The sequence below is a fragment of the Suricata suricatta genome, chromosome 15 (assembly GCF_006229205.1).
Source record: "Suricata suricatta isolate VVHF042 chromosome 15, meerkat_22Aug2017_6uvM2_HiC, whole genome shotgun sequence".
NCBI classification, from domain to species: Eukaryota; Metazoa; Chordata; class Mammalia; order Carnivora; family Herpestidae; genus Suricata; species Suricata suricatta.
In genome coordinates, this window is record NC_043714.1 from 38,529,752 (window position 1) to 38,547,839 (window position 18,088).

Below are 18,088 nucleotides of genomic sequence, written 5' to 3' on the forward strand. Positions count from 1 at the left end.
CCAGGTCCAAGGCCAACACACATAGGGCCCCCAGTGTGCTTGCATCAAAGAGAGCGCTTCTCAAACAACTTGTTAACAAGCATTCTTTTCCTCGTGGTTTGTGAGCCAATGAAATGGCTCTGGCCTATCTGTGTACAGCTTGACCTATGTTTTAATCTTAGCTTTACTGGCTTAAATGATATGTATATCATCCTGTCTTTTGCTGAAGACATCCAACAGGATGTTCTTGGTTGTGGGACTTGCTCAACCTCACTGTTAAGTGCGTTACATAACTTGGCTGTAATTTGCTAATCAAAAACAAAGTCATAATTATTGGCAAAAAACCAACCATACAAAATGAGATAGGTTCGTCACTTTCTTAATCTTGGGGACTGATGCAAAAATAAATGATAGTTCTCTGTATACTTTCAATGATTAAAGCTCTTATCATAAAAAATTAGTCATTATAAAAAATTTCTATTTTTCTAATGTCATCACTTCCAGTGATTAAAACATCTTATCACTAAGAATTAGTCACTGTAAACAATTCCTATTTTCTGATGTCGTGTTATTGCTTGATCAATAAAAAGAGACACCAAAGCAGACAGAGCAGAGATGCCTGCCTGGTGATCAAGAAAGAAACGTGAGGCTCTCTCATCACTCTCTTTCACACCAACACTGTCCATCCTTTAAGGGACCCCTGGACCTGCTGGATCTAGACTTCGGCAATATCTTACTGGAATTAAACTGTTATTCATGACATGAATATAGTGCCAACAGGTTTGGCACAGTTTTTCCACAAGCTTTCTTTTCAACAGGACATATGATGGGTCAATTGTTTGACCATCTTAAGTGAATATATAAAAGCTGCATGTGGTAGGAGTAGACCACTAACACATTCTGTTCAGCCCTGTTCTCACTTGAAGACATGAAAACTTGTAATAATTATATAAGGTGGCCATCTAAAAGATCCAGCATATGCTTATATGCATTTATTCACCTCAGTTAAAAGAAAATACAAAATTCTAAGTTTCTCTAAGAATTTATAAACCCCCGAGAATACACCCAACCATCTCCAGAGACTTCAAACCCAACTGAAAAACACTGATCTAATATCCACACCAGAGAGAGATTTTATCACTCCCTTTTTATAGCATAACCTTCCCCTCTTCACTACCTCGTTCCTGACTCATTGACTCAGTCATTAGAGAGGGCAACTCTTTTTTTTTTGTATTTTTTAAAGTTTATTTATTTTGAGAGAGACAGTGTGAGCAGGGGAGGGTGAGAGAGAGAGAGGAGAGAGGGAGAAGCCCAAGCAGGCTCCACACTGTCAATGCCAAGTCTGATGTGGGGCTGGAACCCAAAACACCATGAGATCATGACCTGAGATCATGACCCGAGACAAAACCGAGAGTCAGACACTTAACCAACTAAGCCACCCAGTTGCCCCAACCATGGCGACTGTTGATCTCAGGGCTGTCAACGTAAGCCCCATGTTGGGTGTAGAGATTACTTAAAAAATAAAATCTTAAAAACAACAAAAACAAACAGCAACTACCACCCTCTGGTCCCCTGCTCTCTCTCAGGATACTATTCCTTCCCTCCACAACCAAATTTATTTTTACATACTTCACTTACTTTTATTCATGAACTTCATTTGCCAGTCTCCACTCCCTAGTTATCTATTACAATATGACTTTTGTTCCACTTTTTGGAACTGTTCTTTCAAATATCACCAAACTCTGAAAACTATAATGTTCCAGTAGCTTCTTGACTACTTGACTTCTCTGAAGCATTTCAAAGCCAAAGGAATTACCCAAAAGACTTAACTATAACTTTTCCAAGATCCTTTCATTCAGTCATAAAATGTTTTTGAATTCATACTATTTGATTTAAAACCTGAACAAGAGGGGTGCCTGGTGGCACAGTCAGTTGGGCATCCAACTGCACTGATGGTGCAGAACCTGATTGGGATTCTCTCTCTCCTTCTCTCTGCTCCTCCCCCACGTGTGCTCATTCTCTCAAAGTAAATAAAGTTTAAAAAAAATTGTTTTAAAACTTGAACAAGAGGGGCACCTGGGTGGCTCAGTCAGTTAAGCCTCCGACTTCGGCTCAGGTCAGATCTCACATTCGTGGGTTCAAGCCCCGCATCAGGCTCTGTGCTGACAGCTAGCTCAGAGCCTGGAGCCTGCTTCTGGTTCTGTGTCTCCTTCTCTCTCTGACCCTCCCCCTCTCATGCTCTGTCTCTCTCTGTATCAAAAAACTAAATAAAACATAAAAAAAAATTTAAAAACTTGAACAAGAGAAAGTTCTCACGTTAAGTGAAACAGAGTCAGGTAAATAAATAAAATATAGTACAAGATAGTGTGGCTGAAGAGTTTGAGGGAGAATTACATCTCACCTTATAGTTCATCAGAATGAGAAGGAATCAAAGAATGAGACAATTTCTCTGTTTCTAAAGAAAGTAAGTACAGTTCTGAATATCAGGAGGTCTAGAGCTTCCTGTATTAATTTTTGAGGAGTACCAAAAACTAGGTGGCTTAAACCACAGAATTAATTCTCTCAAAATCTGGAGACCAGATGTTCAAAATCAAGGTGTCAGCAAAGTCTTTTTCTCTCTGAAGATTTTAGGGGAGAATCCTTCCTTGCCTCTTTCTAGAAACCTTCTGGTAGTTTGCTAACAATCCTTGATGCTCCTTGGCTTGCAGCTATTACTCCAATCTCTGCCTTCATCATCATATGGTCTCTCCCTCTGTATTTCTGTGTCTCCCTATCTCCTCACAAGGACGCTAGGCTTGTAATTTAGGGCCTAACACAGTAAGACCTCATCTTAAATTGATTACAACAGCAAAGATCTTATTTCCAAATAAAGTCGCATTCAGGGTACCAGAGGTCATGACTTAAAGACATCCTCTTAGGGGACAAAATTCAACCAATACTGTTTCCCCTCTTCCAGGCTTTAATTTTCTCAAGCCTAGGCAAACAGTAGAGGCTGTAGACAAAAAAAAAATTTAAGACAGAGTGGGCCCTTCTAGCACAACCTCCAAATAAGGCACATACCCTGAGCCATGGGTAAAGTCATTAGTGGGTAGATCTAAATCTTCATCCTCATACAAGGACTATTATCTGCAAAGGAACAGGGATATAAAGAGACCTGAAGTGCTTAGTGAAGTTGAGTGGAGTGAAAATATACTCAGCAGGGAATTTTCAGTTGAGAAAAAAACCAAACTTAAACCAGCTCATGCAAAAATGATATTACTGATAAAGTAGATATTAAATATTATGAATTATTAAGAAATTTTAAGAAATATATGCTGATGTATTTAGAGATGATGTGGCATGATATCTGCAACTTATTTTCGAAAGATCCAGAGGAAAAAATGGGCATATAAGGGAGGGAGAGGCAAAAGATTAACAACTGCAAAATTTAGGAAAATAATTATTCTTTCAACTTCTCTACATGTAGGAAATTTTTCAAAATAAAAAGTGATGGGGGAAAATATTTTAACTGGGACAAAGAGACTTGGACCTCACTTCAAGGTGGATTATGTGTAGGATTAAAAAGATGTGAAAAGGTGAATGTATACTACATGGGTCTTTCATCTCCGTATTTTTCCACACACAACATCCTTCTCCAATAATCCACCACAAAAAGCAAGATGTTTCTCACAATGCTCTTTTCCCCAATTAACCTCTCTCTGAATGAGAGGCAGGAGGGTGTCAGGAGGTTGGCAAAGGTTCCCCGGTCCAGTGAATGTACTAAATCAGAGAAGGGATTAAGGGATTAAAGGTTGAGTAAATTAACTCCCTCTTCAATTTATCTTAACTCTTAACTCCCTTCTCATATTTAGCAGGTTAGAGAGTGAGAAACTATAGAACAAAAATAAAGCAGCAAATCAGTAACACAGAATGTATTATAGAATCTAAATATCATTCTCTGGTGAAGAGATGAGCTACCATAATAGAAAAAGGCATACATGGATCATAATCTGCCACAGGCTTGACAGTAGAGAAGAAAACCTGGGAAAACAGGATATTCACTTAACAAAGATTGAAGGAAAATAAGAGGAAGGGAGAAAAGGAAAAAAGAAATAAGGAGAGAGTAAATCAGTGAGACAGCACAGCAGCTAAAGTGCTGTAGCCAGAACTGTCTCTAGGGATCTCAGATCCCTAGATCCGGCTTCAAAAGCCCTTCTCAACCTTGTCCTGACACCAATAACAGCTTCTGAAAAGTTACAAGGAGCACATAAATGAAACTAAAGATCCTAGCCAGTTGGGTAAACACAGCATTCCTTCCTCCCCCAAGAAATTAACCTATTCAGAGATAAAATGTATTAATCATCACAAAGCTCTAGAACTTCCTTCAAAAGGAAGTGCTTAAGGAATCTTACTGATTTGCACTGGTATCTCGAGGATGGCAATTACTCTTCTAAAAACCAGCAGATGGGGCTCTCTCCCTGAATCTGTTTATTCAACCAAAATACGAATAAAATGTCATTTGGAAAAATGTAATCTAAATGTTGCCTTTCACAAGGCCAAATAAACACTAGCAAACAATTCTAGTTTTTTAATTGCTTGTAAAATATTAATCTCTGACAGGTACAAAAAGAAACAACATCATTATTTTAACTCAATTCAACAATGCAGGGAGGGAACATCTGTTAAATCCTTGGTTCTCCTTCAATTACGTACCCTCATAATACAAATCTGATTTGGAGGTACTCCATGGACTATTACGAATTAACAAGTTTATTTATTTCAAGTTCACCTCTCCAACTTAGCACTGTTAACATGGTTTTAATTTTTTTTTTACTTTTTTAAAAGTAGGCTCCATGCTCAACATGGGGCTTAAACTCATGACACTGAGATTAAGAGTTGTATACTCTAACTATTAAGCCAGCCAGTGCCCCAACATGGTTTTTTATAAATTTTTAATCAAATCTTTAAACACAATTTATTTTGGTATTTGAGGAAAAGACCACATTTGAGCAACAAGTTTACAATTAACAGCCTTAGATACTTACTCTACAGTACAAGATTTGAATTATATGGCTATCAATCCAATCATTTATGACAACATAAGGTGCCTGGTTGGCTCAGTCAGTCAAACATCTGACTCTTGGATTCGGCTTAGATTGAAATCTCATGAGTTCAAGCCCTGTATTGGGCTCTTCACCGACAATGTAAGGCCTGCTTAGGATACTTTCTCTCTCTCTCTCTCTCTGCCCCTCCCCTGTACATACTCTCTTTCAAAATAAATGAACAAAAGAAAGAAGGAGGGGAGGGGAGGGGAGGGAAAGAAAAAAGAAATGACAACAAAATATAAATTGCCAAGAACCTAGGGATATTATAATACGTTTCAAACAAAACATTCAATTTTGAAAATACTCAATTTAAATAATACTGTACTACAACTGGTCAAGTGTAAACCTAATCAATAAAAAGCAGTCTTACCTTTAGGAGGTGGATCTAATGTTGCCATTACAGATGCTTCAAGACCGTGTTTCCCACTGTTATTATGCCCATGATTAATTTCTCTAGCACTTCCTTCAGTAGGCAGATTCAAACTGCATATCTGGGGATTATTTTGTAACTGAAGAAAGGTATTTTTATTTGCAGCAACCTAAAAGAAGAAAATATGAATTTTACACAGAAATTAAATCTAATTTTCCATATTTGTATATAATAGATTTCTATTTTAAAATATGAACTATCAACTTCTCTCTCTTGAGAGGAAATAGGCATTTTAAAATAAATTAAAATTACAATTTTAGTGTAAACTATTAAATTATAAACTATTAAACTTTTAATTTTGTTATAAGAGCTAAAAGACATAATAAAATAAAAATTATGCTTATAATTATAGTGTATTTTAAACCACATATCAGAAGAATTTTTAAATATGTCATAACAAGCCATTCTCAGAGTCAACTGTGCTTTTCTTCTTGCCAAATTTCTCAATATTAAAATCAATACTTAAATATTCTTCATATTTCATGTGGGATAATGGTACTGTCACTGTGTTGGTTATAGAGACAAATACTGAACTGTTTACAAATGAAAGGTATTGCTGGGATTTGCATCAAAATTATGAGTAGGCTGCACCAAAAATAATAAGATACCTAGGAATAAACCTAACCAAAGAGGTAGAAGACCTATACTCTAAAAATTATGAAACACTGATGGAAGAAACTAAAGACAATATAAAGAAATGGAAAGACATTCCATGCTCATGGGTTAGAACAAATATTGTTAAAACGTCTATACTACCAAAGCAATCCACACACTTAATGCAATTCCAATCAAAATACCATCAGAGGCGCCTGGGTGGTTTAGTCAGTTAAGTGACCGATTTCCTGATTTCGGCTCAGGTCATGATCTCAAAGTACATGGGTTCAAGCCCAGTATCAGGCTCTCTACTGATAGTTCAGACCCTGGAGCCTGGTTCGAATTCTCTGTCTCTCTCTCTCTCTCTCTCTCTCTGTCCCTCCCCACTCACATTCTCTCTCTCAAAAATAAATAAACATTAAAAAAATCATCTAAAAACAAAAGTATGTTGTGAGAAGATGCTTGAATCTATTCAAATATCCTATTTCCTCAAACATTCATACACTAGTTTTGGTATCCACTGAATTTTTTTTTTATATACAAGTAAATACAAACACCTGTCTAAGGTTAACAACTGCTATGAAAAGCAAGGCAGGTAAGCGGGAACAGAAGTGGTTTTAGCCAATGTCCACATATCTAGGAGGTAAATGGCATTTATGGTTCTCCATGCCTGAACCTTCCTTCTAGAGTTCATACTTACCAGTCCAGTCCCTTACACAGATTAGGGGTATCTGGGTGGCTCAGTCAGTTAAGCATCTGACTCTTGATTTCAGCTCAGGTCATGATCTCATGGTTCATGGGATCAAGCCCTGCATCAGACAGCACATAGCTGGCTTTGGATCCTCTCTCCCTCTTTCTGCTCCTCCCCTGCCAGTGCTCTTTCTCTCTCTTGCTCCCTCTCAAAATAAATAAGTAAACTTAAAAAAAAAAAAAAGATTTACACAGATTGGTTATGTTCCATGGATTGAGAACTAAGGTGCACACTCTTTGTTATAGAGCACACTAGTATTAAATGTATTAACTCCACTTTAAAACCCTGTCACACGGGGGCCCCTGGATAGCTCAGTTAGTTAAGCATCGGACTTCAGCTGAGGTCATGATCTGGTGGTTTGTGAGTCTGAGCCCCACATCAGGTTCTCTGCTGCAAGCACAGAGCCTGCTTTCAATCCTCTGTCCCTTTCATCCTGCCCCTCCCCTGTGCACACATACTCTCTAAAAAAACAAACATTAAAAAATTTTGTAAAAAATAAAATCCTGTCATATTGTAGGTGCTTAAATGTGCTCCCATGTAATAAATATGCAACTGAAAATTCCTCCTTTATGCCCACAAATCACTGGTAAGCAAATATTATTATATGCTAACAAGCTCCTTTAAATGGGAGTACTGAAGGCAGTTTTCTCTTCAGCCCTGGCTTAAGATATGCCTAAACTTTCTTTTTCATTGAGGCTTAACTGACATGTAACATTGTATTAGTTTCAAGTATATAGTGGAATGATTCAATATTTGTATATATTGCAAACTGATCACCACAATGAGCATAGTTAATACCTGTCACCATATATAGTTACAAAAAAATCTTCTTGTGATAAGAACTTTTAAAGTCTACTTCTTAGCAACTTATGGCACGTTCTATTGTCTAACGCTGTCACTTCTATTATGATTTAGTATTCCACTTTAAGGAAGAGCTTACTCTTCTCCCAATTTACTTATTTACTTATCTCAGTACAGATTCAGACTCTATGTTATTCAATGAATTACTGCCCATAAGCACATTTATTTTGACAATTTGTTCCAGATTTGTATTTATCAGAACAATCAAATAAAAACCCCCTGAAGTTGCCAAAACTATACTTTTTTAGTATGAAATAACTCAATCTAAGATAAATATTTTAAGAACAAAACTTTAAGAATGGAATAGCCTAAAGTGAAGGTAAGGTTAATTGCCAAGGCTTCTCATGTTGCCTTGCTTAAAATAGCTGTGTAATTTCAAAAATGCCTACTTATAAAATGCCTCATTTAAAAAAATAACTTTTTTAGTTTCTTGATATAATTAAAAGAAGAGTAAATTAGTGGGTTTGTCAAATTAGTCCTCAGAAACAGCATTTAAAAAAACATGGGGTGCGTGGGTGGCTCAGTTGGTTAGGTGTCTGACTTTGGCTCAGGTCATGATCTCACAGTTTGTGGGTTCAGCACCCCCATCAGGCTCTAGGCTGACAATTCAGAGCCTGGAACCTGCTTTGGAATCTGTCTCTCTGTCTCTCTCTCTCTCTCTCTCTCTCTGCCCTTCCTCCACTCCCACTCTGTCTCTTTCAAAAATAAACATTAAAAAAATAAAAAATAAAAAGCAAAATATAGGAGTAACCATTCATGATCTTCTTAGATATACTACCAAAATTATATGGACCAACATCAAAAAAATTAAATAAATCTAACTTAATCAAAAGTAATAACTTCTGTGCTACAAATGATACTATCTATAAAGTGAAGAATAGCGGCTGTGTGGGCCCCCCCCCATCCCTCACACCAGCGCCTTTCACCCAAGACCCCTTCCACCACCCTATGTTCGATAACAATGATTCCTACTTGGGAAAACCCTGGGCTTCCAAGAAACTGCCATATAAGAACCCAACTCACCCTGCTCAGCAATAGGAACCCTAGAGTCAGCTCAGCTCAACTCCCATAATCACCTCTGTGAGGCAGGGTATTTAATTTTTTGATCCTGAGATCCCAAAGGATGACCTGGACTTCTGCTTAGCAGCCTGTACAACCACCACACAGGGACATTCAAGAACAAAAATGAGATACTCTTACATCAGAAGACCTCCCAGGACACCCATGGAATCATCAAGATCCAATTCGCTGGAGAAACTTTACACCCTCCTCCACCACCTTCCATCACTTCCTGGACACTAGATCAACTCAAAGAAGTCTATCCACAGCATCCAGGGGTCCAGAGTGTCCCTTCACACGGCAGCCACCAATGGAGGCTACTCCGAAAGAATGATGGTGGCTTCTTCTCTACCTAGTGTGGACAGCCCCCTGGACTAATTAATCATGGTGGCTAATTAAATAGATTTGTGCTGGATGAAGTTTGAAGTGTGTTACCCATGGACTAAAAGTTGACAATCGACTACTCTTAAAATATGGAAGTTTCCCAAAGTCTAGAAATTAGTTCTGATGGACATATTTGCAGTTTGGAGTCATCTTGCTGAAAAGATACGGATTTAGAAGTCATTCTAAACATAGATATATCCATTCATTATTTCTTGTAAACTTTTTTATGTCAGGCACTGAGCTAAGTGTAGGGGAAACAAGAATGGACATAGTATATATTCTTAATGAGCAGACACCACCATAATCCTGGTAGTTTTATGTGGCATTAATGGTTATGATGAGGTCACACATAATATATTTCAGACCAAGTGGATTTTGTCATCTACTGTACTCTACTCTGCCACGAGGACTCCATCTCTCTGGTCATGGCTTCTTGCCACTGTTCATTCTCTAACTCTGCTGTCTTCTTGCCTGGGAGCCAATTCCCTTTTCTTTGTCAATTTGCGCTATGAAATACAGCCAAATCTTCTTTAAAAAATTTTTAAATTTAAATTTTAAAAAAAGCAAATAACCAACAAAATGAGAAAAAACATTTGCAAATAATATAACTGATAAGAATCTGTAGCTAGAGTATATTTAAAAAAAAAACACTCTAGTACCCTAGTAGCACCTGGCTGGCTCAGTCAGTGGAGTGTGAGACTCATGATTTCAGGGTTCTAAATTCAAGCCCTCTATCAGATGTAGAGATTACTTAAAAAATTAAAATCTTAAAGAAAAATACTCTTACAATTCTATAATAAAAAACAAATAATCCAATTTTACAAAGGTCGAAGGATCTGATAGTTCTACAAAGAAAATACACAAATGGCCAATAACCACATGTAAAGAGGTTCAACAACATTTGGCCACCAGTGACACCCAAATCAAAACCACAAATGAGATACTACTTCACCCACTAGTATGGCTAAAATCAAAAAGATAATAGTAAGTGTTGACAGGGATGTCACCTCAGGTCAAGATCTCACAGGTTGGGGAGTTTAAGCCCCACATCGGGCTCTGCGCTGAACCTGCTTGAGATTCAATCTCTCCTCCTTTCTCTGCCCCTCTCCCCCAAATATAAACTTTAAAAAATATTAGACCTTTTTAACCACAAAAAGACAATTACAACACCCATTAAAAAACAGGCAAAGGGGGTGCATGGGTAGCTCAGTCAGTAAAGCAGCAAACTTAAGCTCAGGTCATTATCTCACAGTGAGTTCAAGCCCCACATCAGGCTCGCTGCTGTCAGTGCAGAGCCCACTTTGGATCCTCTGTCCCTGTTCTCTCTGCCCCTTCCCCATGCGTTCTCTGGTGCTCTGACAAATAAATTAAAAGTTAAAAAAAAAAATCAGGCAAAAAACCTGAATAGGTATTTCTTCAAATCAGATATACAAATAGCCAATAAACACAAGAGAAGATGCTCAGCACCCCTATTCATAAAAGATGTGCAAATCAAAACCACAGTGAATGACCACTCACCTACTAGGATGACTATAATCAAATGAAACAAAACAAAACAAAATAACAAGTGTTGCTGAGGAAGTGGAGAAAATGGAACCCTCACACTGTGCTGATGAAAATGTAAAACGGTGCAGCAGCAGTTGTGGAAAACAGTTTGGCAATTCCTCAAAAAATTAAACACAGAATTATCATATGACCCCACAATTCCATTCCTAGGAAAATGAACACAGGGATTCAAATAGAAACTTGTTTACCAATGTAAACATAGCAGCATTATTCACAACAGCTAAAAAGTGAAAACCACCCAAATATCCATCAACAAATGAATGTATAAGCAAAATTATATACACACAACTAAATATTATTCAGCCACACAATGTTATGAAGTTGACACATGCTATAACACTAATGAACCTTGAAGACATTACGCTAACTGAAATAAGCCAAAAATAAAGGACAAATATTGTATGATTCCATGTATATACAGTAACTAGAAGTCAAATATATGAAAAGAGAAAGTATAATAGTGGTCACAAGGGGGTAGGTGAAGGATGGAATAAGGAATTATTACTGTTTAATGGTTATAGAGTTTCTGTTTGGGGTCATGAAAAAGTTTTCAAGTGAAAAGAGTGATGATGGCTGCAAAACAGTGTAAGTAATGCCATTTATTTGGCACACTGAAAAATACACAGGCGTGCCTGTGTGGCTCAGTCTGTTAAGCAGCCAACTTGGCTCAGGTTATGATCTCATGGTTCCTGAGTTTGAGCCCCACATCGGGTTCTGCACTGACAGTTTGGAGCCTGCTTGGGATTCTCTAACTCTCCCTCTCGCTCTGTCCCTCCCCAACCTGTGCTCGCTTAAAATAAATAAACTTTAGGGGGGAAAAAATAGGGGAGGCACCTGGGTGGCTCGGTCAGTTGAGCATCTACTCTTGATTTCGGCTCAACTCAAAATCCCAGGGTTGTGGGATAGAGCCCTACTTCCGGATCCGTGCTGAGCGCGGAGCCTGCTTAAGATAGCCATCCATTCATCCATCCATCCTTCTTTCCTCCCTCCCTCCTTGCCTCTCTCTCTCTCCCTCCCTCCCTCACCCGCAGCCCCTCTCCCTGCCTCGCACTCTAAAAATAAATCTTGAATAAAACGAAAAAAAGTGGGGCGCCTGGGTGGCTCAGTCGGTTTCAGCTCAGGTCATGATCTTGCAGTTCACGGGTTCGAGCCTCGCATCAGGCTACGTGCTGCCAGCTAGTTCAGAGCCTGGAGCCTGTCTTCAGATTCTGCGCCTCCCTCTCTCTCTCTGTCCCTTCCCTGCTCATGCCGTCTCTTTCTCTCTCTCTCAAAAATAAATAAAACATTAAAAAAAAATTTTTTAAGTAAAACAGCAAATTTTATGTTATACATACTTTACTGCAAAAAAACAAAAAAACAAAAAAACAAAAAAAACAAAACAAAAAAAAACAAAGGAGAGGCACCTGGGCAGCTCAGTTAAGTGTCCGACTGTTGATTTCGGCTTACGTCATGATCTCAAGGTTCTCAGGGTTGAGCCCTGCTTTGGGCTCCATGGAGATGGTGTAGAGCCTGCTTGACATTCTCTCCCCCCCCCTCCGCCCCTCCCCCATTCATGCTCACTCGCCCGCTCTCTCCCTCCCTCTCAAAATACATAAATAAACCTTAAAAAAAAAACAAAAGAAAAATTAAAAGGGAAACATGAAGAATAGGAATAGGAATCATTACTTACATACATTTTCTTCTCAAATCACCTTTTCACTTACATGGTAATTCTAAAATGAACACTGGCTAGACTATTTTTACAAGAATCTCCATTCTTTCCCTCACGGAGGTTATTTTTTTACTGTTAACAGAAGTTTATTCTAGAGATCCAACTGCCTATCATTCCTTTAAAAAAATGATTTTAATCATTATTCTAAGGTTTTGGGAAGACTTTGTCAGAGATACTAAAACTTCCTTCAGGAATTTTAATGGAGTTAAGTGTTCTTAACTCCTTAACATGTTAAAAAAAAAAGTGCTTCTCTATATTATGCTTCCTTTATTGTATTTTTTTTTTTTACCTGAAATAACTTTACATCTGGACTCATCTTTGTAATCTCTTCATCGGGACTTGGATTACTCCTTCCTGGTGGTATAAATTTTAGTTTTTTGAAGGAATTCCCCTGCAACTGACTCGGTGCTGCGGATCGTCTCATATTCAGCAGTACCAACCTAAAAAACACCCAAAACACAAATCATCCATGAACCTGACAGAATTAACTCCAAATCTAAAAACAGCTCATTACTACACCCATATCTTTAAAACTAGAAGACAATACACCTGTAAAAAGCCTTAGAAAACAAGTTTAAAAGCTAGTAAGATTTTATTTTCATCACAAGGGGCTACTGAAAAGAAGAGTTAAGCCGAACGGCGTACACTAGAGCATGTGGATTTCAATAATACTACGGATTAGATAATAGTGATATAGTCTTTGAAGAACGCAACCATTAAACCTCTGGGATACATCAGCGTCAATAAAACAGCCAAGAACCAGCAACAGACCCGCTGTTTCTGCTTTTGGCCTTCCTACCACCATAGGTAGCAGTTACGCTTCGTGACTTAAGTCGCTCCTCTGCCTTTGCAGCCCCGCTAAACGTGCCTACAGACAGCGTCTATTAATGAATCGGTTAATACCGTGCAAGACAATGTTGACTAGTCCTGAGGGAAACAAACCTAAGCACCACAGAAGCAAAGAGGGTGGTCCGCTGAGGGACGACGGCCTAGAGTCGCCTCTCCCTGGGACCTCCCCGTTACAAACGCACCCTGCGGCTTCGCACCACCCACCGCGGAGCCAAGAGCGAGGGTGTCTCACACTTCAGACCACTGTCCCCCCGCCCGCTGAAGACGGTCGCCGCCGCTCCACCGCCTTCCTTCCCTCCTCCCCGGAGGCCTGCTCCAGCGCCTCTCCTGTTTTGTCCCACCCAAGCCCACAAACTACCGCAGCCTCACGAGCTTTCCCCTCCAAGGACACACCGGCGACGAACCTCTAGAAGCCGCACATCCAGGGAAGACTGACTCGGGGAGACAGAGACTCTGGCCACCCGAAGAGCTTAAGGCTCCCGCCTCTGCGCAGCCTATGGCGAACGAGCTAGCCGCGCGTGCGCACCACCTTCCTGCCGCAGTGCCTTGTTCAGCCCGACTCTGATTGGACGACTTTAACTGCGCATGTCTCGTTGCGTTTTCCTGTATTTGTAGTTAGATTCAGTTTTACGGTTCAATTCAAAAATATTTACTTGGAAAAATATTTGTTTCTTTGTTATTTATTTCCTATAATCAGACATGCTGTAGGTACTGAGGCTACAGACCTCATTTTAAATAGACGACACAGATCTGAGACCAAGTACATGGATATGTTCATACAGTTAGGTGGTCTGCTTAGAAAAGTACTATGCCAATATGCTGATTTTACCATAAAGCTCCTAAAGCAGCATTTTAGGAATGAAGTAACTTCAGCAACGTGATTAAAATAATATAGGTCCTTAAAGTACCTGGCCCAAATAGGTAAACTAACGTTTTAAAAGTGGTCTGACACTTTTTAATACAAGGCATGTATAGGTCATAGGCCTTTTAATGTAAAAGTATCTCCAAACCATGTCAGTCTGTAGTTTCTACAAAAGTATTCCAGTTTGAACAAAACACTTAGAAATGTGTGTATAGAATAATTTTTATCAATTAGCCTGATTTTGAAAAGCACTTAACTATAAAATACAGGTGAAGCTCTAAAAATATAGGTGAAGAATTGGGGAATATTAAATTTTATCAAACTGTAGTAGACTTTTTTTTTGAAATTTTGTATTTTATTTTGTTTTATTTTAAAATTTTATTTTGAGAGAGAAGCCTGGTTAGCTCAGTTGGTTAACCATTTCACTTCAGCTCAGGTCATGATCTCCCAGTTTGTAAGTTCAAGCCCAGCTTTGGGCTCTGTGCTGACAGCTCAGAGGCTGTAACCTGCTTCAGATTCTGTGTCTCCCTCTCTCTCTGCCCCTCCCCTGAGCCTCACTCGCTCTCTCTCTCTCAAAAATAAATAAACATTTCATAAAGTTTTTTTAAATAAATGTTTATTTTGAAAGAGAAAGAGTGGGGGAGATGGGCAGAGAGAGAGAGAGAGAGAGAATCCCAAACAGGCTCCCCACTCTCAGCACAAAGCCCAATGTGGGACTTGAACTCACTAACAAGAAGATCATGACCTGAGCCAGTCACTTAAATGACAGAGCCACCCATGTGCCCTGTATTTTATTTTAAGTAAACTATATGCCCAGTGTGGGGCTGGAATTCAGACTCTGAGATCAAAAGTCACATGCTCTACCAACTGAGGCCAGCCATGTGCCCTTGTATCATTTTTTATATATTAAGTTGCTACAATTTAGCAAAGATGTTATGAGTTGCATAACAGCAAAAGTTAGGGTTAATTTTCTACAATAAAGATAAACAGCAAAATTATAACTGATGAATATAAACCAAAAGAAATATACCTAGTTAGAACACAGCAAGTAAAGTAACTTTTATTTGAAATAGATTTCAAAAGACTTATTTATATTTTATAGGAATTGTCTATGGAGGGGAAATTAATCTCGCTTTTTATTCTTTCTAATAAAAATTATCATGAAATATTTAGTTTACTTCACTTAATTGTTTTATGGCATTAGATAACAGTGGGCTAGAAAAAAACAGATGGTATGGAAAGATATGTCAGTTTCGTCAGAAAGATTACAACGACTTCTCAATACTAACATAAATTATTACATAAATAAATGATTTGAATTTTCTGCATTTTAATCACAAAGTGTACCACTTGCATCTAATGATAAAGAAGATAAATGAGTAAACTATAAAGTGTTAGATAATGAAAAGGTGTAAAGAAGGGCGCTTGGGTGGCTCAGTCGGTTGAACATCTGACTTCAGCTCAGGTCATGATCTCACAGTCCATGGGTTTGAGCCCCGCGTCGGGCTCTTTGCTGACAGCTCGGAGTCTGGAGCCTGCTTCAGATTCTGTGTCCCCCTCTTTCTCTGTCCCTCCCCCATTCACAATCTGTCTCTCAAAAATAAATAAATGTTAAAAAAATTTTTTAAAAACAGAAAAGGTGTAAAGAGAAGAGTAAAGCAGAGATGGAGGTTATTGAAACTCTATAGTTAGGGTAGCCAGGGAAGGCCTCTTTGAACAAAGGACCTGAAGCAATAATGTACTTCGGGATACATTATTGCCAGTAGGAATAGTTAGAAGGTGGTAGCTGAAGTGAAGTGAACTCAGAGAGTAGTAGATGAGGAGTAGTAGATGAGGTCAAAGAAATAACAGAGAGAGGTGAAAACAGGTAGAAACCTGTGGACTATTGTAAGAATTCTGGCTTTTCTGAAATAGAAGGCCATTGAAGGGTTTTGAGCTGAATTAGGAAGCTATTATCATAATTCAGACAAGCGACAACTTGTCTAGATATGGTTTTTTTTAATGTTTTATTTATTTTTGATACACAGAGAGAGACAGAGCATGAGAGGGAGAGGGGCAGAGAGAGAAGGAGACACAGAACCGGATTAATCATTGAGTAAATACTAAAATGTTATCACCACTACTTTCTGTAAGGACATTATACTGCGTCCCCAGGTTCAGTTAACATTAGACCTATCAGAAGTAAAACTTTCTGCAACACCTAGGTGGCTCAGTGACTTAAACATCTGACTCTTGATTTCAGCTCAGGTCACGATCACACGGTTTGTGACTCCCAGTCCTGCAATAGGCTCTGTGCTGATAGTGCAGAACCTGCTTAGGATTCTCTCCCCTCTACCCCCTCGCTCCCTCTCTCTCAAAATAAACAAACTTTAAAAAATAAAATAATAAAATAAAATGAAAGCCAATCACCTTAGCATATTTTTTTCCAAATTAATACCTCAAAACTATGTTCCATTTAAAACCCAAGAATAGGGGCGCCTGGGTGGCTCAGTTGGTTAAGTGTCCAACTTCAACTCAGGTCATGAATGATCTCACAGTTTGTGGGTTCGAGCCCCGCATCGGACTCTGTGCTGACCGCTCAGAGCCTGGAGCCTGCTTTGGATTCTGTGTCTCCCTCTCTCTCTGCCCCTCCCCTACTCATGCTCTGTTTCTCTCTGTCTCAATAGTAAATAAACATAAAAAAATAAAAAAAAACCCCAAGAATATATAATGATAAATATACTAACCAGAATAGAGTCATTAAAAAAAATTATGCTGCAAAGATGTTTAGGCAGCATGAAACAATGCAGCATAGTTAAGAACATCTTAGATATGAAAGAAGTAGACAGGAGAACTTAGAATAAAACAATCAGAAATGCAATTTCCAGGGTGCCTGGGTGGCTGAATCGGTTAAGGCTCTGGCTCTTGGTTTTGGCTCAGGTGATAATCTTGTGGTTTGTGGGGTTAAGCCTCATATCAGGCCCCATGCTGACAGTACAGGGCCAGCTGGGAATTCTCTCTTTGCCCCTTCCCTATTTGCACACAGTCTCCCTCACTCTCTCAAAATAAATAAGTAAACCTAAAAAAATTAAAGTGCAATTTCCAAAGGAGTCTGTAGTCAAGTATGAAGCACAGAAAACAAAAAACCAGATTCTGCAGATACAGTCTAGCACCACAACATAAAGGGAGACTTTATACATAACATGTTGGGGGAGGAGCGGCTTTGATACACGTAGCCTGTAGCAATCTCTCCTCTGTTCCCCACCAAACTGAAAAAATATTCATTGCCCATAGTTTCTCACTCCTAGTCATGCATCAAACAGCATTATGGATTCTGCGTACCTTCTTTCAAATTCACACTCCAAAAAAAACCTACCATCACAGAAGTTATAAAATCTTTCAAATTGCCCAGTCTGGTAGTCTTTTCATGTTCACCTTTTGAGGATTTTGGTATACTTGCCACCCTCAAACTTCAGGTCTCTTCAGGTGCCTCAATCTTTTCTGAAATGCTTTTTCCTCATTCTGCTCCCAAACAGCTGCCACTAGAAAGTTCTTTCAGAGCAGTAACTGTTTTGTACCATTTTATGCCACCATGGCCTAATAAATTCTAGAGGTATTCCAGTATCTGGGAAACATCTTTTGTATTTGATCTCTCCATTTCCATTACCATTGTCTTAGTTGAGGACATTACTTTTCATTTGAGTCACTGTATCCAAACCTGCCTGATCAGAATCTCCTGAATAACTTTTTAAAAAGAGTTTAGTAGGTCCCTGGAACCTCCATTTTTTAAAAGTTTTTTTTATCTATTTTGAAAGAGAGAGAGAGAGGATGCATGCACACATGTGCATAAGATGGGGAGGAGCAGAGAGAGGAAGAGAGAGAATCTCAAGCAGGCTCTGCACTGTCAGCGAGAAGCCCAATGTGGGGCTTGAACTCACAAACCATGAGAGCATGACCTGAGCCAAAACTAAGAGCCAGA

The 18,088-nt window shown here is 38.8% G+C and overlaps 1 protein-coding gene and 1 pseudogene across 2 annotated transcripts in view; one reads left to right on the forward strand and one right to left on the reverse strand.

Moving 5' to 3' along the window:
• Positions 1-13,761, reverse strand: part of RAD54B (RAD54 homolog B) — an 85,335-nt gene extending 71,574 nt beyond the window's left edge. The window contains exons 1-3 of one of the 2 annotated variants that reach the window (XM_029923759.1): positions 13,673-13,761; positions 12,709-12,859; positions 5,434-5,602 (exon numbers count right to left, since the gene is read on the reverse strand). In XM_029923759.1, the coding sequence (XP_029779619.1) occupies positions 5,434-5,602; positions 12,709-12,843 (304 nt within the window). In that variant the 5' untranslated portion in view covers positions 12,844-12,859; positions 13,673-13,761. Of the gene's footprint in view, positions 1-5,433; positions 5,603-12,708; positions 12,860-13,661 lie in introns of both variants that reach the window. The other variant, XM_029923760.1, reaches the window with a different exon arrangement.
• Positions 8,456-9,114, forward strand: LOC115279427 (annotated as a pseudogene).
• Positions 13,762-18,088: the final 4,327 nt, after the last annotated feature.